Source organism: Plectropomus leopardus, chromosome 3 (assembly GCF_026936395.1).
Source record: "Plectropomus leopardus strain MGB_pleo_1.0 chromosome 3, ASM2693639v1, whole genome shotgun sequence".
NCBI classification, from domain to species: domain Eukaryota; kingdom Metazoa; phylum Chordata; class Actinopteri; order Perciformes; family Serranidae; genus Plectropomus; species Plectropomus leopardus.
The window spans coordinates 15955159-15975890 of NC_142178.1; the positions used below are offsets into that span (position 1 = coordinate 15955159).

At 39.3% G+C, this 20732-nt stretch overlaps 6 protein-coding genes across 7 annotated transcripts; 2 read left to right on the forward strand and 4 right to left on the reverse strand.

Moving 5' to 3' along the window:
- Positions 1 to 221: 221 nt before the first annotated feature.
- LOC121941799 (claudin-4-like) lies at positions 222 to 3875 on the reverse strand. Of its 2 annotated transcripts, none has more exons than XM_042484675.2 (2): positions 2396 to 3875; positions 222 to 1861 (listed from the first exon to the last, which is right to left on the reverse strand). In XM_042484675.2, the coding sequence occupies exon 2, from the start codon at positions 1642 to 1644 to the stop codon at positions 982 to 984; it is 663 nt and encodes a 220-aa protein (XP_042340609.1). In that variant the 5' UTR covers positions 1645 to 1861; positions 2396 to 3875; the 3' UTR covers positions 222 to 981. The 2 variants fall into 2 exon arrangements, with proteins under 2 accessions (XP_042340609.1, XP_087931846.1); XM_088075720.1 differs by having other exon boundaries at positions 222 to 1864.
- Positions 3876 to 4020: 145 nt separating this feature from the next.
- Positions 4021 to 5443, forward strand: LOC121941664 (GTPase IMAP family member 7-like). The gene is made up of 2 exons (XM_088075718.1): positions 4021 to 4175; positions 4292 to 5443. Exons 1-2 carry the CDS (start codon positions 4154 to 4156, stop codon positions 5161 to 5163), a joined length of 894 nt encoding a protein of 297 aa, XP_087931844.1. The 5' UTR covers positions 4021 to 4153; the 3' UTR covers positions 5164 to 5443.
- Positions 5444 to 6483: 1040 nt separating this feature from the next.
- LOC148189951 (GTPase IMAP family member 7-like) lies at positions 6484 to 7911 on the forward strand. The gene is made up of 2 exons (XM_088075719.1): positions 6484 to 6674; positions 6796 to 7911. Exons 1-2 carry the CDS (start codon positions 6653 to 6655, stop codon positions 7632 to 7634), a joined length of 861 nt encoding a protein of 286 aa, XP_087931845.1. The 5' UTR covers positions 6484 to 6652; the 3' UTR covers positions 7635 to 7911.
- A 1545-nt stretch (positions 7912 to 9456) lies between these two features.
- On the reverse strand, positions 9457 to 13708 carry LOC121941797 (GTPase IMAP family member 4-like). Its single transcript, XM_042484672.2, has 3 exons — positions 13552 to 13708; positions 13282 to 13353; positions 9457 to 11413 (listed from the first exon to the last, which is right to left on the reverse strand). The coding sequence occupies exons 1-3, from the start codon at positions 13559 to 13561 to the stop codon at positions 10482 to 10484; spliced, it is 1014 nt and encodes a 337-aa protein (XP_042340606.1). The 5' UTR covers positions 13562 to 13708; the 3' UTR covers positions 9457 to 10481.
- A 141-nt stretch (positions 13709 to 13849) lies between these two features.
- LOC121937849 (GTPase IMAP family member 9-like) lies at positions 13850 to 17261 on the reverse strand. Its single transcript, XM_088075717.1, has 3 exons — positions 17123 to 17261; positions 16581 to 16694; positions 13850 to 15602 (listed from the first exon to the last, which is right to left on the reverse strand). The coding sequence occupies exons 2-3, from the start codon at positions 16672 to 16674 to the stop codon at positions 14776 to 14778; spliced, it is 921 nt and encodes a 306-aa protein (XP_087931843.1). The 5' UTR covers positions 16675 to 16694; positions 17123 to 17261; the 3' UTR covers positions 13850 to 14775.
- LOC121941798 (GTPase IMAP family member 9-like) lies at positions 16760 to 20658 on the reverse strand. The gene is made up of 3 exons (XM_088075716.1): positions 20447 to 20658; positions 19580 to 19693; positions 16760 to 18893 (listed from the first exon to the last, which is right to left on the reverse strand). Exons 2-3 carry the CDS (start codon positions 19671 to 19673, stop codon positions 17989 to 17991), a joined length of 999 nt encoding a protein of 332 aa, XP_087931842.1. The 5' UTR covers positions 19674 to 19693; positions 20447 to 20658; the 3' UTR covers positions 16760 to 17988.
- Between the last annotated feature and the right edge of the window lie 74 nt (positions 20659 to 20732).

Below are 20732 nucleotides of genomic sequence, written 5' to 3' on the forward strand. Positions count from 1 at the left end.
AGCGCCCCATGAATGAAGGCAGTGTCATCGCCGCAGCAGCCTTGAGCTCGATTCCCACTTGAGGCCCTTTGCTGCATGTCATCCCCTCTCTCTCACCCCTTTCACGCTATTAATCTGTCCTATCTAATATAGGCTAAAACACCAAATAAAGAAAAAAAAGTAATTGTGAGAATTTGTAAGCTACAGAAACACATAAAGCCAGGAAACACAAATGTCAAAATTGAAACAGTTTTATTTAGATCATCAACAATTTTTTTTTTGTTAAATTTCATAAACAAAACCACTACTGCTGGAAATAATAGTATTTTAACAACAGTAGTCATTATTTATGATATGTAAGCAAAAGAAATAAAATAAAGACAACAGGGCTGTTTGAGCTGATATTAATAAAAGTGTACAATAGAAATACATATTGCATAGCCACAGTAAAAATAAATATAAATAAGATAAAAGCAATAAATCACAAAAAAATATAGAGAGAGTAAATTTGCTAAAAAAAAAAAAAAATGCAATTACTCCTTTGTAAAAAGTAAATAAACAAGCAGCGCTCATACTGCCCACACATCTTTTCAGTGAATACACCAGCATACACAGATATACTATGTACACTGGCCTTCTGTACACAGACCACCCACACACACACACACACACACACACACAAACAGAAGTGGAGGCAGAGTGGAATTTGAGAAATGTAAGTCACACACATTAGTAAAGCTCTAAACATTTAAATCCTCCCACAATGCATGTCAACTCCCACTCTGATAAATTATATTAGAAAGCCTTTGTTATGTAGTTTTAAGTAAGTAGTAAGTATTTACCAAAGTGTAATGAAATCCATACTCTACCTTAAAGAAACATATACAAACTGCATAATATAAAAGACAATATGTGCTAGATGTCCTCTGATAGTAGGTGACTTTGTCGTTTCCAGAAGGTTGTTTGACGAGGTTTTGACCTCACAAGTACAATAAAATTATTTCATACAAAAGATTTTTCCTGTTGCTTCACCTCTCCTGCTGCCCCTGGGTTGTCCTTCACTGCTCCTCCCAAAACAGGCAGCGTTTTCCCTCCTGGTGGAGATGAGCCCGCGTGCAGCAGGGAGCCACCCACCAGGAGCAGCAAGCTGGCCCCCCAGCCCAGGTACAGCGCCGGCCCCAGCTCTCTCTTTAAAGGCGCTGCGACGTTTGGATCATAGAAGTCCCTGATGATTGCATGAGCAGTCCAACAGATTGGTATCAAGTAGGCCAAGCCAGCCACAAGAAAGAAAACCCCCGCCACCCTAGCCAGCCGAGCTTTGGACGCCTGGTTACCATCACCCATGCAGTGGGTGCACTTGGCCCCGGCCACCCCGAGCATGAGGGCCAGCAGGCAGAGGAGCAGGGAGAGAACAGTGAGGCCCCGGGCAGCTTGGGCAGACAGGGGCAGAGCCAGAGTGGAGTCATAGGTCTTGCATTGGATCTGGCCTGTGGTCTGAGAGAGGCAGTTCATCCACAGTCCCTCCCACAACACCTGGGCAATCACCAGCTCTCCACCCACGAAGGCTGACACACGCCACAGAGGAGCCGCACACACCAGAGCCCCGCACACCCAACCCAGCACAGCCAACACCAAGCCCAGCAGCTGAAGACCTGTTGATGCCATGGTTGCTGAAGAAACACTCTCAATGTCAACAAAATGTTCCTGAAAAAAGATTTTTCTTGTCTTTCTCACTGGAAGGTTATCAAGCACTCAGTAGATCGCACACACTCTTCAACAAGTCAACGCTGCCCACAGTTTATTCATAGTCATGAAGTCCAGTGATTATGAGTTGCTGAGATGAGTCCCCTTCTTCTTCTCACGGTCCTTTCTTGTTTAACACCTGCTGTTAAAATGACAGTTAAAATTAGTACAACATATACAGCAATGGTGCAACGTAACAGTAAATACAGGAATGAAAGTATATACCTTCTGAAATCTGAGCAAAATGGCTTGATGTCAAAAACATGGGAAGAAGGCAATGACTAACTTAACAAGAAATTGCCCCAAAAATAACAAGAAATTAATGAAGTTATAAGACAATTAGCAAAAAAAAAAGTGTAGCAAAAATGAAACAAGAAAAGAAGGGAAAGTGAAAATTTTTATATTATTTATATTTAAATATTTAAATACTATAAATATAATTTTGTAAAGGTTCTCTATTTTTATGATGTCTAATAATGTGTAATGTGTAATAATGTGGTTTAATTAGAAATCAAACCAATTTTCCCAGATTTGAGGGGTTTAAATCCTTGTGAAAAGCATCTGAACGCATCACAACGAAACTGATGCTGATCTGGGGTCTACAGGGTTAAACCTGCTCCAGCTTGAGCAGCTCTTCCACAACCCCAGCAAAATGAAACTCTACAAAACTCACCTTTCAATCACTAATAAAGCAACCAGATGTCCACAGACCGGCGTGTTGATGATCCTTTGTGAGTTTCTTGGCGGCGTAGTGGTGTGATGTGAGTAGCTGGTGTCTTTCTTCTGTTATGACTGAACAGCTTGTCTCTCTGGATCTCATACACAGGGGGTGTGGGAGGGCAGCTGTGTGTAATACTGCATATTAAACACACACACACACAGCTAGTTATGCAAAAAATGACAGCACAAGGACACTTTGTTACAGACTGTTGATTGCTACCATGCTGTCATTTCTTGGAGTTGGAGTGGCCATAATGAGACAATAGATGGAGCCGGGGTGGAGAAAGCTGAGACCTGAAAAGCAAAACATTAAACAACCTAAATATGGTATTGTCATACAAAATACCAACAGAAGTGGAAATGGACTCTCAGATCAGTGGGAAAAAAATGCATTCACTATTGCGGCTATTTTTGTGCCACTTGAGTGTGGACACTTTGACAGGATGCAGTTTTGCAAATTAAAAGTTGCTCTATGAAGCCACTAGATGGCATTATGTTGTCACCATTCTCACACACTCTTCAACATCCTCTCTTTCCAGGTGCTTGGGCAAAGTGTGGTCATTATTTGCATTCTGCTCATTGCAGAAAGAGGTGTTCGGGTCATTAACTGCCTGGCAGGATTTCTGTACTTTACTGAGGCTGGCAGCAGAGTGTGGGATCAAAGTGCACTGGGTTTTGATTACTGCAGTGCAGGCTGATGGGCCACACTTGTTGACATGTATATATTTGTGTCCCATGCCCGAAAGTGGCCATAAAATCTGTTGATGCAGGTTAATGTTATTCTTTTTTAATGTCTGTGTCTCATCCACACAGTTTTTCAGTGTGCAATATGATGTGGTGACAGCGGCATTTCATTGTGCGGTCCTGTATAATGCCAATAAAAATAGGCTAAACCTTGAAACTGGACTATTAACAGTGGTGGATGAAAGCTATATTTGAGTAAAAGTACAGATGTTTACCAAAAAAATGACTATGTTGGAAGTTAAAGTCACCTGTTAGAATATTACTTGACTTAAAGTCTTAAAGAATCTAATATTTACTGTACTCAAGTACCAAAAGTCATTGTATTACAGTAAATGTACTTAAGAATTGAAATTAAGACCACCTCACCACCTCAAAAATTGTGCTTAAACAACACTTTAAGAACAAAAAGGTCTTCTTCATAACTTAAAGGATTTAACAAAATACAGTCTTCCATTTCCTCTCATTCCTTAAATTGTCTGTTCATCCCCTCCTACCTTCCTTCTCTATTTTGTAGAAACTCAAGTACTTGAGTGTAGTGGAATAAAATTTAAAGTTGACAGAAATATTGAAACTGTTGTTAAATATAAACACTCCTAAAACTACTAAAGTACTGTAACAAAGTATTGTTACATTACACCACTGATTATCAATGCATGTTACATATCATAGAGAAGTTAGTATAGATCTCAAGTTTCTGTCTGCAAAAAGGAGATGCAAATGAGTAATGGCACCAAGTATTCTTTAAGAGTGTATGCCAAAGCGACATTTATGGGCGTTGTCTACTTTAGCGTATGATAACTGTACATGTAAGCTTTCTGCAAGTTGTAGTTTCACTTTCCTGGAAACCACTGAGGTGGGGAGAAAGGGGAGGAGCTAGCAAACAGAAGATCCGAAAGAAAAGATTTAGAAACACACACACAGATTTCAGCTTTGACTTGTTCCCTGGTATTTTTTTCACTACATCAAAATGGGTTTAAGTTCAACTGAAGGTGAGTGTTTTTACTTGTGTTTGCATATATTCAGGATTTCTACACTCCTTATGTGAGCTGACCCAAAAACCCCACAAATCAAAAGTAACTTTCCTTGGATCTTTTTCTGTCCACAGACTCACACAGCTCTCCTGTTGTCAGAGACCTGAGGATTGTCCTGCTGGGGAAGACTGGATCAGGAAAAAGTGCAACCGGGAACACCATCCTGGGACGAAAAGTTTTCACCTCAGAGATTTCTCCGTCTTCTGTGACAAAGACGTGTGAAAAACAAACAAGCCACTTTGATGACAGAACCGTGACTGTGGTGGACACCCCTGGTGTCTTTGACACATCGAGAAAGGAAAACCAGCTGAAAAGTGAAATACAGGAATGTATGGCGCTGTCTGACCCTGGACCCCATGTATTCCTGCTGGTGATCAGACTAGATGTGAGGTTCACAGAAGAGGAGAAGAATACCATTGAGTTGATCAAGAGAAACTTTGGAGAGGAAGCGGCTAATTATACACTGGTGGTTTTCACTCGGGGAGATGAGCTCCAGGATAAATCCATTGGTGATTATTTAGACCAAAATTCTGAACTCAAGGAGTTTGTTAATGGCTGCTCAACTGGATACACTGTTTTTGACAACACACGCATGGAAAATCGCACACAGGTGGCCGATCTTTTTGAAGTAATAGATGAGATAGTGCAGCTAAATGATAACTGGTATACCAGAGGCATGTTCGAAGAGGCCCAGAGAAAGAAGAATTCAAAGGAACGGTGGAGAAAATGGGGAGGCTATATGAACACTGCAGGTAATCATTTGCTTGGGGCAGCAGTGCTCACAGCTGTCCCTGTAGCTGGTGCAGGTTTGGTGGCAGAGGAAGCAGCCCCTGCAGCTACTGCTATTTTTGCAGCAGCTACATCCATGAGAGCGATTTCAATGGTCGCAAGTGGAGGGATTTCTAAAGCCATTGGCTGGTGGATGAAACCTAAAACAGACAGCTGAGTCATGTCAAGGCATGATCATACAGGCAACCCTGAAGTCATTCCATTGATTTCTTTTTCATACATGAATCTGTCCTTTTTGTAATTTTTTATTGCATTTATTCGTTTCGATCATGTGCATCTTAACTTGCCTGCTTTAATGATAAATTTACATTTTGTGACAAATCCTTTAAATGTTGATGCTGTACACTCTTAAGCTGAATATCATTTTGTGTGGAGAACACTATTGTAATTTATTTGTTTTGTGGTTTGTAAATAAAATGAAAATATGTGACAACAATTTCAAAAAGTGTCATTTGTTGTTGTAGCAAAATACGTTAAAATCCCAGTCAAAAGACTCAACACTAATGCTTGTTTGAGATAAACCTTGAAAGGTTGAATTCATAAGAGTCACCATACCATATGTTAATAAATTAATGATGTCATCCAAGAGGGGAAAAATGCATTTTTCAAATCATAGGAAATAAAAATAGAGACATATTTACTGCTGCTTTTAGTGATTTTCTCATTTAACTTTTAGCAAAAGAAGTGAATAAGAGCATTATCCAAAATGAGTTACTTTGAAGGTATAAGAAATATGAGTATATTACATACACAATATGCATGATAAAGGAAGACAAGGACATAGGTTTTGTTTCAACATTGAAGAAGACATATTAAATGGGGGTCCTCAACAGAAACTTTTGTGCACCATACACTGCATTTTCTGCCTTCTGGTGAATACTTTTGCTCCAGTTTGTTCCTTTTCTGTATCAATTTATAATGTAAATGTCTTTAATTTTGTCAAAAATATGGTCCTCGGCTACTTTCATGTTGAAACGGATGATTCATGTTGTCTTCTTTTTTTCATTATAGCTTTACAGTTACATCACTCAGATTGTGCACGTACAGTGTGACAATTTGTAGATAAATTGAAGTTTGTGGGTTTTTTTTCATTTCTTCATTCTACCTTGTTGTGTTTTTCAAAGGTCTTTTTTTTTCAAATTTAAAATTTCCCTTACACAACTTTTCAGAGTGCATTAAGGGCAGCCATTGCACTTCATTGTGCACACCCACATTGCATAATACCAATACAAACAAACCTTGAACCATCATTATCAAAGAAATGGACACATCATTCAATTAGTCAACTAGATCTCCAAGTCAGTGCCATGTCTGGTTTAAGAGTTCGTGCCAAAACTGAGATTAGGGAGTCACCCGCTTTGGCATGCAACAAGTCTCCATCTAAAATATTTTAATAGTGTTTTGAACCTCACACAAGAGCTTTCTGCAAGTTTAAGTTTCACTTTCCGGGAAACCAATGGTGGGCAGAGAGGGGAGTAAGTTTCATTTCTGTGGAAACACTGATGGTTGAGAGAGAGAGAGAAAGGGAAGGGGGCAGATAACTGGACCACAGAAATACAGATGAATGGAAGAAAAAAGCTTAGAAAAGTTGGAAACACAAAACAGGTTTGACACTTTTTTCCTGGAATTTCTGTCCTTACCGCAAGATGGATCTGAGCTTCACTCAAGGTGAGTACTTGTGTGTGTGTGTGTGTATATTTGCAGGATTTCTATACTCCTTATGTGAGCTGACGCGAAACCCACAAATTCAAATTCAAATGAACTTTCTCTCCATCTTATTTTTGCACAGACTCACACAGCTCTCCTGTTGTCAGCGACCTGAGGATTGTCCTGCTGGGGAAGACTGGATCGGGAAAAAGTGCAACGGGGAACACCATTCTGGGACGACAAGCTTTTCCCACAGACATTTCTCCATCTTCTGTGACAGAGAAATGTGAAAAAGGCACCAGCCGCTTTGATGACAGAACCGTGACTGTGGTGGACACCCCTGGTGTCTTTGACACATCGATTAAGAAAGATCAGCTGAAAAGTGAAATAGAAAAATGTATCATGCTGTCTCTCCCAGGACCCCATGTATTCCTGCTGGTGATCAGATTGGGCAGGTTCACAGAAGAGGAGAAGAATGCCATCAAGTGGATCAAGAGCAACTTTGGAGAGGAAGCGTCCAATTATACACTGGTGCTTTTCACTCGGGGAGATGAGCTCAAGGGTAAATCCATAGGTGATTATTTAGACCAACATTCTGAACTCAAGGAGTTTATTAGTGGCTGTACAGCTGGATACACTGTGTTTGACAACACACGCATGGAAAATCGCACACAGGTGGCCGATCTTTTTGAAATGATAGATGAGATAGTGCAGCTAAATGATAACTGTTACACCAGAAGCATGTACGAAGAGGCCCAGAGAAAGAAGAATTCAAGGGAACGGTGGAGCAGGTGGGGAAACAGTATGAACACGCTCAGTAATCAGTTGATGGTGGCAGCAGTGCTCATAGCTGCACTTAATGCTCCAGCAGCTGGTGCTGCTGCTGCAGCAGCGACATCCATAAGACCAGTTTTAATGGTCGCAGGTGCAGGAATTTCCAAAGCGGTCAGTTGGTGGATGAAACCTAAAACAGACAGCTGACTCATGCCAAGATGCTTCAGACAATTGTGAAGGCATTGTGTTGACTGCCTTTTCATTTAAATTCATATTTGATTTTTTCTTTATTGCATTTCTTTATTTCATTTATTAGTCATAGCTTGCCTGTTTTGAAACATAACTTCATTGTTTAGGACAAATCTTTAAATTGTTGATGCTGCACACTTTTAGCATAAATATCATTTTGTATGGTGGACACTAATGTGATTGTTCTGTTAGAGTAAAATAAAACAATATCACAACTATTTCAAAAAATGTCATTTGCTATTGTACCAAATTCTTTATTACATGAAAATCACATTTACTAAAGCATAAATTCCTACAAAAGCTTCCAGGGCTCCAAACTGCTGCTTTTTGGCATTAAGCACACGCATATTCAAAATACTTGGTATGTGAAGGTATTTAACAAGAGATAAGCTGCAAAGACAATACAGAATCACACTCATCACAACAGAAAAGTAACTTCCTGTCTTCCACTCTCCAGCACTCATACTGTGATTATTTCAGCATGGTTAGATCCAACGGACAGGAACAATTGTTACTGTGCACATTATTTTGGGGTTATTTTAGTTACAGAATACTGTGGAAAGATGAATAGTTTCACAGGATAATTCAAAATTGTTATTTTGGACTTATGGAGTTCATTTGCATTATGTCATACAGTAATCATCCCTTTATCAGTACTTAAGTTATTGTTTTGTTTATATATGTTTATGTGTACCTGTAAGATTACAAACTAACTCTACATAAAAGTGGGATTTTTGTTGGGTTTGTTGTTTGTGGAGTTAGGTGAACAAGTCACTTTACACTCAGTGACTTTACACTTTAAAGCAGTTGTAGTAGCTGAAATATCTACCTTTAGCATTTCATCCAAATTCTAAATCGTAGTTTATATATTAATGCAGCTGCCACCGCTGGCTTACATCAAAAAGTTGACCCATAAGTAATATGGTAATACTGCATGCCATATAATTTAAATGTTCCATTTTGTTTATTATATCATGGAAAGTACAGTGTTTAATATCTGACACATCATTATCCTCTCAGATTTTGAGTCCTTGAAAACATCAGCAAAACCTCCTGTATACTGGACAAAGAAATAAGCCTTCTCTTTTCCTTTAAATATAATGCTGCACAGAGAGGAGAAGCCTTATGGGTCAAAATCCTAATGTGATAGATACAAATATGAATTATTTTTGCATAATGTGGTGAAAAAATACACTGCACAAAGAAGCCAGCAAAAATGGACAATTTGAAAGTGAAAACTGCAAATCTTAATAATTGTAAAAATTAATTTTTCCCACTTGTGTGTTACCATTATGTATTATAACTTAATCTGAAAGTTATGCAAAATGTCTGAAATAAACAAAGGAAGCTAAACACCGATCAATCGTGCATTTGCTAAACCCACATGCCACCTTGCACTCATTTCACATTACGAGAGGGAATCAGCAGTTAAGTTTGACTGAAATCAACAAACTGCAGTCTGAGATATTCTACAAAGAGTTTGTGAATAAAATGGGATTCAGCTTCATCACTGCATTTAAAAGCTGAAGTACCCATACTTTGACCTGTGTCTGACACAGACTGGCCTACATTTCACCATTTTAAAGTTTCTTTGTCATGCTACAGATGGTATGTTGTGGCAGGGATGTGGTGGCAGTGTAGTGAGCAGTTGCTCTGTTAAGAATGCTTCCTTAGTGAAATGTGATCGCCCAGCGGAAGTTTACCATTGTCTCTCATTTCCTTTAGGGAAGTGAGCTTGTAATGTTGCTAATAATAAAGTGAAGGAAGCAACACATCACAGTTTAAATAAGTAACAGTAATTGACCTGCATGAACATTTTATTTAAGCAACTTCAAGTTATGAAAGTATAAACTGTGCAAACATGTATACAGACTTTATGAGATCTATAGCACAATGTGTTGAGACATTCTTAAATTACTCACAACCCGGTCGCTGGGAGAAAATGTTGCCATTGTACATTTCGGCAAATGTTGTTCCATGTTTCATGTGTATCATATTAACGTTTCTAAAGTGACGTATAACTTTAAATTTGTCATCTGGAGATGGAGAGGATGGTGGATGGCGGATGGTGTGACACCTAGGTGAGACCAAGCTCCAAATCATTGCAGACCACTGTTTGAGACCAACAAGCAACTACTTTGTACACTGGTTCTGATTTTGCAAGTCATTGCTGTGTTTTCAGCGGCTTTTGGGCACCAAATATGGGTGATTTAGGAGGCCTGTTGTTGTGTTCCCAGCAGCTTCTTAGGTACAAAAAAGTGGTTGTTTTCTCACTACTTTTCTTGCTGGGATTGTACGATCCAAACTGGCTAATTTAAGCCCAAACATGACCATAACCAAGTGAATTTTGTGCCTAACCGTTACCACAGCATTGCTTGAATGTTAGGTTTTGATGTATCTGCTACATAATATTTTTTCAAATGTATAGGTGGTTTGCAGAAATGTACAATGCCAACACTTTTTTGACACTGTTTCTCACAAGCCAGAAAATACTAGTTCAAGTAAAACTCATGATGTTGGTTTCATATGAAAGCTTCAAACAATAAATGAGTGAAAAGAAAACAAACAAAAGAAAAGAATTGCATTTCATACCGTTTTTTTACTGTCAGCATTAAATTCACATCTGTTATCGTAATCTTATGACAAAACTTAATAATTTTGGGAGCACAATGCAGAAAAGGCCCAAACAACATCATTCACTGATTGGTTATAAACAGTAATAATGTGTGCAGTACTTTGACTGTATATTCAGCGTCAAATATATGCAGATGGATCAAAATGTCCTTGTCACTAGCGTCCATCTAGTTATACCGGAACATTTGCTTTGGCTTTGCATCTTATGCCCTTCCATATGCAAAAGGCAGCTAAACCACATAACACTCCCAGGACGAGCACAGGAGCTCCTAGAGCCAGAGCCACCACGGTGTCGGCTCCCACCGCTATGACCACCCCAGCCAACACCAACAGAACAGCCGCAGCCGAGGCAACACGTATATTCTTTCTTTTCGCCTTTTTCTCCTTTTCTCTCTCTTTCTCTTTCTTCTCCCTCTCTGCATCCCACATTTTCCTCTCCTCCTCTTTCTTCTCTTCCTCCTCTTGCTTCCTCCGCTCCTCCTCCTCTCTCAGTTTCCTCTGAGCTTTCTCGTACATCTCATTGGTGTAGTGTTTCCCCCCGTTCTCCTGTATCATTTCCTTGATCATGGTGATCAGCTCTTTAACCTGTACTTGGTCCTCCGCATCGTTGTTGTTGAAGGCATGGTACCTGCGACCAAACGTAATAGAGAGTCTCCGCAGCTCCTTGCACTCCTTCAGAGCATTGTCAGCTTTGGCCTGATCTTTGCATGTAAACAGCATGATAGTGTACATGGAGGCATCGTCGCCAAAGTTATCCTGGATCCACTTCACGGCATTTCTCTCCTCCTCTGTGAACCTTACTCCGAGCCTGATCACCAGCAGGAAGGCGTGAGGGCCGGGCACCGACATCGTGACGCACTCCTCTATCCTGGTTTTTAATTCTTCCTCTGAGATGCCTGTGTCAAACAGACCTGGAGTGTCAATCACCTGGACCACAGTGCCGTCCACTTCTCCGCTCTGTGTCTCACAGTGTTTGGTCACAGACACAGGGCTCGGGTCCTCTTTGAAGGCCGCTCTCCCAAGGATGGTGTTTCCTGATGCACTCTTACCTGATCCAGTCTTGCCCACCAGGACTATCCTCAACCCTCCGGACAAATCCAGAGCTGTAACAGCAGAAGCAAAATTAATGTTGAGCACAAGGCAAAAGTGAATCCATTCCCTTCTTTTTTTTTTTTTTCTCTTTTTTTTTTGGCATGTTGGTTTGCAGTGAGTACTCTGATTTATGGGCACCACTTGTGTTGCATAGGTTGTTAAAAAAACCTCTTTGAGTGGTGTAAATATCCTTCTAAATTGTTTTTTCTTTTTAATTATTTCTTTAAAGGCTACCTGGAGAGAATTTGAGAACTATTAGCACTATGGAGCAACGTTTTTGCATGAGGATGCACATGGACAACATTTCACTGATCAACCGATTGTGGCAGTAATGGGCAAAGAAGTAAAGTATGTGCCGACAAAGGCACAGAAAAAAAGAATGCTTCAAGCTAGCAAACATGGATGCTAGATATAATCCGGCCAGTCAGCTTTACCGCCAGTTTACGCCAGGTGGTCAACTGTGGGACTGTGGTTAAAAAAAACTCCTGTGGCCCAAAAAGTATTGCAAAGGAGACATCCATAAAAATGTTTATAGAAGAACTCAAACAGCAAATAAGGGTTATTATTCCTATATTGTGTTTTTTCAAACTATGGAGGTAAAACTTCAGCTTATTAAAAGTATTTTTATGTTTGTGAAATAAGGTTGACATGGTTGTCACCTCAGTGTAAATCTTATGGGCCAAATGGGATCGTGTGGGTGGGGTCAATGTAAAAATCATGATAACTCATGTGCTTGGCTTAGTGATTTTACTTCAAAGGACTGGGTGCCATGTGGCAGTGTAAACACTCTCGCTCCGAAATCATCAAATAAAGAAGGCAATACTGACGCACCAAGGCGCCCTTAAGCATTGGTACGAGATGCAGTAGGCAGCTACAATATTTGACTCTCTGAGTAACTGCTGTAGTATAATGAGTGAGAAAGTCATGAATGACATGAATTCCTTAACTTAAAGTTACAAAGTTGGTTTTAGGCCAGTAAGGTTACTGTTGTCAGTTTTAGGGAAAGTTCCAGGGGAAAGTCTTGCGTTTTGTGACTCATCCACCACTCCAACTGTTTAGCAAATGATGGCTTCATTATTTATAACCATCAGTACATTGCTCATGTGATCGCAGCTTCCTTCCAAAACAAATAGGTTATGCACAAATTAGTGGCTCATCTTTGCATGGGAGCAGCCTGCAGTGTTTAACGAACTGGAATTGACAATGTTTTGGGCAGTCTGGTATCCATTTTTTATCGTAATACATGCATGATGTCAACCTTGCACAAAGAAAATATTGTAAACATTGGTGTTGCAAGTGAGGAAACACCTTTAACACACCTCAAGGATAGCAAAATACCCGTAATGTTGTCATAACTTTGGGCAACTTTTATCCCTCAGGAAAAGCGTTCAACCACTTACTGTTTGGAAAAGAGCTGCTGGGCAACTGGAACAAAATGTGTTTATATATTAATTATTTTTACAACCACAGACATATGTTTTTTTGTCAAGAAAGAACCCCTTTATTAATGACTTAGTGGCATAATACTTATTTTTAAGTGCAAGAATATATGTTAAAAAGGTTATTAATTAGCTCTGAAGTCTGCAGTTTTGTTAAAGAGTCATTAACTAGGGTTTTGTTGGCATTTTCTGATGAGACATAAAAAAAGAGCAGCTATAAAGATATGTCAATAAATACTAGAAAATAAAAAACACCAGACAAAGGAGCTTTTCTCAACCTGGCAACCCCAATTTTGTTACTGATGCTGAAAGCGATAATAAACCCTGTATTTACATTAATAAAGCCATTAATTTAAGCCTTTATAAAGTTTTCCTAGTTAGAAGGTGGTATACATTTATAGTATGTCTAATTTAATGAGAGAGACAATGAATGAGCATACCGTCAAAGTTGTTGAGACCACACCCATCAGACCGAGGGAGAGTTTTCTGCTTCTTTTCTCGTAGTGGTATTGCTGTTATTTTAAATTATACCATTGAGACACAAAAGAAAATATACTATTAGTCACTGACATCATTATCAAGGTCTACATTTTTACGATTTCCCTCTTTTGCTCCTTCCAGTGTCACAGTGTCACAGCAAGTGTAACATCTTACAGTATTTAAGAATATGCTGTTTTGTCTTTTAACACAAGTCAGATAAATCATCTTACCTTCAGCCATTACTTCAGATTCACCTTTTTCCAGTTCCCTGGTGGCCAAAGCGTTGTTCCAGGCCTGAGTTGTGAACTCTCAGAGGCTCTGTGGCTTGACTTTGGACATTGATTTTCTGGGAAACTTCTGGAAGCCTGGCCTGTGCATAGGGGGCTTCCTATTTCCTTGTATTGTCTTTGGTTTACATCTGAAAACCTGCGTCCCTAAAGAGGCTGTCCATAGCTCTGTGGATATGCTGATCAGGTTTGTGTATGGGCATGGCTGGTTTGTTTTAGAAAGTGCAACACGAAAACAGCATTCATTTCAACCATTTTAATTGATATACATTAGGATATTTCACTGTAACCATGTATTGACGCCTGGTTGTTTAAAGTAAGGAAAGAAGAAAACTGCTGAAAACCCCCCACATCCTTTCACTGTTGACATCGCCCATCAAAACCTAAGTATTGTAAATATATCTGTACATTTTCAACAAACATACCAAAAATATGGATTACCTTTTAAAGCGTGCACCTATTTCCAATCTGTTACAAATATGTGTAGCTATTTCTCTTTCTAAAACACAGATGTATCTTGTACCCTAAAATGTCATCACCTTTAATTTTTTATTAGACATTTGCATGATATTTTGCCATAATTAGGATACGAATTGAAGTCACAATGGTCCAGACCTTCAAACACCAAAATTTTAATCCGTTTATTCCCTAGTCCAAGTTGATGTTTGTGCCAAATTTGAGGAAACTCCCTCAAGGTGTTTTTGAATATTATGTGCATGAGATTGAGATGGATGCAAGGTCACAGTGACCTTTGACCACAAAATCTAATCAGTTCATCATTAAATTCAAGTAAGCATTTGTGCAAAATTTAAAGAAATTCCCTCAAGATCTGATACAACACGTTAACAAGAATGGGACGGATAGACGGACCAAAGGATAGACAGACAAACAGATGGAAAACACAAAAACCTAATGTCTCTGGCTACAGCCATCGCAAATGCGAAGGCATAAAACTGAAATGAAACCAGTTATGAATGCCAGGAAAAGTAAACTGAATTTCAGACTTCATTGAAAATGTTTTTATCACACACCATCACATATTAACCATGTACACTGATATTTCACTGACAGGATTCTTAGTAAAGGCAATTACTTGCTTCAAGCTTAGCAATCATTTATTACTTCTTTTGTCTTTTTGTCAAAGGCCCCATAACTACATGAACATATTTACTGTGCAATTACTAGTCCAAGTGCTCCACCGATTGCCATGGCAGCAGCATATGAGGGATTAAATACTGCTGTCCCAATAACTCCCAAGGAAGCATAAGCTAGCTTTTTCAACCAAGCAGCATATTCTTTCTCCTCTTTGATCCTTTCCCTCTCTTCCCTCCTTCTTCGCTTTTCCCCCTCCTCCCTCTTCTTTCTCTCTTTCTCAAGTTCCTCCTGGGCTCTCTGGTACATCTCACTGGTGTAGTGTTTTCCTCCATTAGACGTCACCATTTGCTGTATCTTATCCAGGAGTTCTCTGACTTGGAGTCTGCTCTGTCTCTTGTCATTGATGAGTGAATGGTATCGTCCTCCACAGTCGTTTTTCAGTCTTAGTAGATGTTTGCTCTCTGACACATAGTCCTCCACAGATTTACCATCTAGCAGGTCAGCATGTGTAAACAGGACAATCGTATACATGGAAGCGTCTGAGCCGAAGTTGTCTTGGATCCACTTCACAGCTGCCTTCTCCTCATCAGTGAATCTTGACTTCAGACTGATCACTAACAGAAAAGCATGCGGCCCAGGAACTGACTTCTTAATACACTCCTCAATTTTCACTTTGACTTCTTTTTGGGTTTTGTTTGTGTCAAACAAACCTGGGCTGTCGATGACAACAATCTTCCTGCCGCCATCCCTTACCTCTTCTCTGTGACAGCCTTTAGTCACAGATTCAGGTGACATCTCCTCTTTAAAGGCATTTTCTCTTCCCAGGATGGTGTTTCCAGAAGCACTCTTTCCTGATCCTGTCTTTCCGACTAGAACGAGTCTCAGGTCTTCCCGATGTGCTGAATCAGAGGGCAATCAACAAGAGATTGAGTCAATAATTAAATGGTAAAGGGACTGCACTTTTCCAGTCTTTGACCACTCAAAGCACTTTTACACTACATGTCACATTCATTCATTCATTCATTCATTCATACATTCATTCATTCATTCATTCATACATTCATTCATTCATTCATTCATTCATTCATTCATTCATACATACATACACTGGTGGCCAGGGCTACATACATGGTGCCTCATGCTACTCAACAACTTATCACACACAGAATGTGCAGCATTAGCATGTGCCAGTGCATAGTGTTTCATTAAGTAACTTGCCCCAGAATATATCCATAATGCAGCTCGATATAAAAGATATCCCCATTCCCATTCCCAGTCACAGATATTAAAGGGAAACACCACCTGAGTTGGGAATTTCAATCTGTTACCTCCATGGCCTTGAAAAGTTCAATCAATATTTGTGAACATGAGCTGTTCTCTATCAAAGCCAGAAAGTAAGTAAGTAAGTCTCAATCTTATGATGTCCTAGGGAATAAATGAATGACGACTGAGTTGAAATGCGTAGGCTCAAAGCCCAAAGCCAGTAGGCTTTTTCACTTTTGCAAAACAGTGTGCCTTGGTATTTATTTATTTATTTTTGGTCATGAAATATTTCTATTTTAAAGCAAAGTCTAACCTCCCCCTGATTTTTTGGATCAAAGTAACACTCCTTTCAAGCCAAACTCTTTTATAGATCTTTTCATGTTCATTGTCTATAGAGCAGCTCCAGACTTTATAATCATTGCCTTCAAAATTTGAGTTTTAGCACCCTAGTTTTTGAAACTGAGTTGTTTTCTATTCATATTTTTTGATTGTCATAGACCATAGGAATAAAATGTAATCAATACATTTTGAAAATGGTTAGTTTCCTCTCAAGAAAGAAAAAAACATAGTTCGGCTATGTTGCTACAGTTCACTGATTTTTTTAGATCACATACCTTTGTGTTGATTTTGGCAGTGAGCACAGTCACCAAATAATGCAACCAGCACAAGCAGGGTCAAACCTGGGATCCAAGTTTTTCTTTTCAACATCTCTTAATGTAGTGTACTCTCTGTCAAAAACAAAAAATAACACACACAAAATAAATAAATAAACAAGAATTGAAGCAGGTAGAAATTAGATGTATTTTTTTGGTTTGTTTATTTTGTTTTGGTTACATTTTTATTGGAGACCCTGTCCCCTCCCACAAATAACCCAAACAAATTCGGGGTAAAGTGACAGCTTGACTCCCAATATGTTAACACAAGCATCGAGGTTTCCAGTGAAAGTACTGCACACAGTCACACAATGTTCAGAGGAGTTGGGCATACAGGAGGAAATAAACCAAAACTAACAACAAAGCTATCCATCACAGCTTGTAGCAATTAAACATTTGATCAGAAGAGAAATTTCGAACAAAGCTCTAAATAGTTTGGCTGAATAATCAAACAATGTAGGCAAATCAATCCTCTGACATTAGAGCTGATATTTTTACTGTACCTGTGCAAAGTGTCTTTCCTCAGCTGTCTGATATTTTGGCAAGTGAGGAGACTTTTTCGTAGCACAACAGTCAGAGCACACCCTCTGTTCAAACCAACACTGACTCTTTAATCACATCCAAACATTGCATTTGCATCACTGAGTCTAGTTTCATTTCCCAAGAAAACAGAAGTTAAACAACAGCAGCTGAGAGAGGAGAGAGCCATCCATTGGTGGCAGGAGGAACAGCATGCATTTCTTACAGAAGTGTGTGTGTGTGTGTGTGTGTGTGTGTGTGTGTGTGTGTGTGTGTGTGTGTGTGTGTGTGTGTGTGTGTGTGTGTGTATGTGTCTGTGTGTGTGTGTGTGTGTGTGTGTGTGTGTGTGTGTGTGTGTGTGAGCTGACAAACTTTTTTTTTGTACTGAACATAACCCAACAAAAAAACAACACAAGAGTATATAAATGAATAGCCCTAAACACACAACTTCAAGTCAAACCAAGAGTCTTACCACTTGTACATCTCAGAGATCTGTGAAACGTATCCATCAATCATTTAATGATTTATGCAAGCATGTATTTATTCCTCACATGAAATAATACAAGGTACAACTCAAGTAAAATGTGTGCAAATGTCCCATTTGTAGTTAGGAATGAGGAACAAATTAATTATGTTGCTAAAGTAATTAAATTGTTTATGAGATATCAAAATCATGGGTCTTAAAAGTAGCGAAGACTTTCTCTTTACAACTGTAAATGTGACAAATTGTGAGTTTTACCCCAGACAAATTTATAGTTTAAGAAAAAAGTAATAATTTGGGGGGGTCAGCTTACAGGCATCATAGTCATTGCAGGCTTAGCTTTTGTTGGCTCTTCCATAATTCTTTTTGTCACAGGTCCCACAACTGCATACACATATCTATTATGCAATGACGAGCTTGAGTGAGTCCAAGCAATCCTAATCCTACGAGAGGATTTGAGCCGAAAACTCCTCCTCCTACAATAACTGCCAAAGAAGAATAAACTACAACAACTTTACACCAATCAGCATTTCTCTCCTCCTCCCTGATCCTCTCGTCTTCTTCCTTCCTTTTTTGCTTTTCCTCCTCTTTGATCCTTTCCCTCTCTTCCCTCCTTCTTCGCTTTTCCTCCTCCCTCTTCTTTCTCTCTTTCTCAAGTTCCTCCTGGGCTCTCTGGTACATCTCACTGGTGTAGTGTTTTCCTCCATTAGACGTCACCATTTGCTGTATCTTATCCAGGAGTTCTCTGACCTGGAGTCTGCTCTGTCTCTTGTCATTGATGAGTGAATGGTATCGTCCTCCACAGTTGTTTTTCAGTCTTAGTAGATGTTTGCTCTCTGACACATAGTCCTCCACAGATTTACCATCTAGCAGGTCAGCATGTGTAAACAGGACAATCGTATACATGGAAGCGTCTGAGCCGAAGTTGTCTTGAATCCACTTCACAGCTGCCTTCTCCTCATCAGTGAATCTTGACTTCAGACTGATCACTAACAGAAAAGCATGCGGCCCAGGAACTGACTTCTTAATACACTCCTCAATTTTCACTTTGACTTCTTTTTGGGTTTTGTTTGTGTCAAACAAACCTGGGGTGTCAATGACAACAATCTTCCTGCCGCCATCCCTTACCTCTTCTCTGTGACAGCCTTTAGTCACAGATTCAGGTGACATCTCCTCTTTAAAGGCATTTTCTCTTTCCAGGATGGTGTTTCCAGAAGCACTCTTTCCTGATCCTGTCTTTCCGACTAGAACGAGTCTCAGGTCTTCCCGATGTGCTGAATCAGAGGGCAATCAACAAGAGATTGAGTCAATAATTAAATGGTAAAGGGACTGCACTTTTCCAGTCTTTGACCACTCAAAGCAATTTTACACTACATGTCACATTCATTCATTCATTCATTCATTCATTCATTCATTCATTCATTCATTCATTCATTCATTCATTCATTCATACATACATTCATTCATTCATTCATTCATTCATTCATACACTGGTGGCTACATACATGGTGCCTCATGCTACTACAATGCTAGGCTTTTTCACTTTTGCAAAACAGTGTGCCTTGGTATTTATTTATTTATTTTTGATCATGAAATATTTCTGTTTTAAAGCAAAGTCTAACCTCCCCCTGATTTTTTGGTCATAATTGTCCTTTGATCAAAGCAGCACTCCTCCTAAGCCAAACTCTTTTATAGATATTTCCATTTTCAATGTCTATAGAGCAGCTCCAGACTGTATAATTATTGCCATCAAAATTTGAGTTTTAGCACCCTAGTTTTTGAAACTGAGTTGTTCATTTCTATTAATATTTTTTGACTGTCATAGACCATAGGAATAAAATGTAATCAATACATTTTGAAAATGGTTAGTTTCCTCTCAAGAAAGAAAAAAACATAGTTTGGAAGTTGAATTTCTTAAGGTTCTGTTGCTACAGTTCACTGATTTTTTTAGATCACATACCTTTGTGTTGATTTTGGCAGTGAGCACAGTCACCAAATAATGCAACCAGCACAAGCAGGGTCAAACCTGGGATCCAAGTTTTTCTTTTCAACATCTCTTAATGTAGTGTACTCTCTGTCAAAAACAAAAAATAACACACAAGAAATAAATAAAAAAGAAAGAATTGAAGCAGGTAGAAATTAGATGTATTTTTTTGGTTTGTTTATTTTGTTTTTATTGGAGACCCTGTTCCCTCCCACAAGTGAAGCTATACAGCAGAGTTTCAGGAGCCGGACCACACCTCTACTGCACCTCTTCCAGCTTAAATATCCTCCTAACCCGATCTCCCCCTTTCATTCTCGTTATTCTGCACCCCTCCCCTCCTCCCTCGATCTCTTTCCTTTTCCTCCTTCTCTCCGTAGGGCCCTCGGGGGTCTGTCGTGCCCGGGAGCCACAGCGGATTCCCACAGAAGCTTCCCCACACCGCACTCAACCATTCATTCCAATAATTCAACATCAATGTTTATACCAAATCTACATTCACGTCAATAAATTGTTAAAACGAATTCCTATTGAGGTGTGGTCCTTGCTAGTGAAATAACCCAAACAAATTCAGGGTAAAGTGACAGCTTGACTCCCAATATGTTAACACAAGCATCGAGGTTTCCAGTGAAAGTACTGCACACAGTCACACAATGTTCAGAGGAGTTGGGCATACAGGAGGAAATAAACCAAAACTAACAACAAAGCTATCCATCACAGCTTGTAGCAATTAAACATTTGATCAGAACAGAAATTTTCGAACAAAGCTCTAAATAGTTTGGCTGAATAATCAAACAATGTAGGCAAATCAATCCTCTGACATTAGAGCTGATATTTTTACTGTACCTGTGCAAAGTGTCTTTCCTCAGCTGTCTGATATTTTGGCAAGTGAGGAGACCTTTTTGTAGCACAACAGTCAGAGCACACCCTCTGTTCAAACCAACACTGACTCTGAACAAGTTTAATCACATCCAAACATTGCATTCGCATCACTGAGTCTTGTTTCATTTCCCAAGAAAACAGAAGTTAAACAACAGCAGCTGAGAGAGGAGAGAGCCATCCATGCCTCGGTATTTATTTATTTATTTTTGGTTATGAAATATTTCTATTTTAAATCAAAGTCTAACCTCCC

Coding starts and splice junctions, on each gene's coding strand:
- LOC121941799 (XM_042484675.2), bottom strand. CDS start 1,644: ATGGCATCAACAGGTCTTCAGCTGCTGGGCTTGGTGTTGGCTGTGCTG.
- LOC121941664 (XM_088075718.1), top strand. CDS start 4,154: ATGGGTTTAAGTTCAACTGAAG. Junction 4,176..4,291: donor GGGTTTAAGTTCAACTGAAG/GTGAGTGTTTTT, acceptor TTCTGTCCACAG/ACTCACACAGCTCTCCTGTT.
- LOC148189951 (XM_088075719.1), top strand. CDS start 6,653: ATGGATCTGAGCTTCACTCAAG. Junction 6,675..6,795: donor GGATCTGAGCTTCACTCAAG/GTGAGTACTTGT, acceptor ATTTTTGCACAG/ACTCACACAGCTCTCCTGTT.
- LOC121941797 (XM_042484672.2), bottom strand. Junction 11,414..13,281: donor TGGTCTCAACAACTTTGACG/GTATGCTCATTC, acceptor CTGCTGTTACAG/CTCTGGATTTGTCCGGAGGG.
- LOC121937849 (XM_088075717.1), bottom strand. CDS start 16,674: ATGTTGAAAAGAAAAACTTGGATCCCAGGTTTGACCCTGCTTGTGCTG. Junction 15,603..16,580: donor CTGCCAAAATCAACACAAAG/GTATGTGATCTA, acceptor CCTCTGATTCAG/CACATCGGGAAGACCTGAGA.
- LOC121941798 (XM_088075716.1), bottom strand. CDS start 19,673: ATGTTGAAAAGAAAAACTTGGATCCCAGGTTTGACCCTGCTTGTGCTG. Junction 18,894..19,579: donor CTGCCAAAATCAACACAAAG/GTATGTGATCTA, acceptor CCTCTGATTCAG/CACATCGGGAAGACCTGAGA.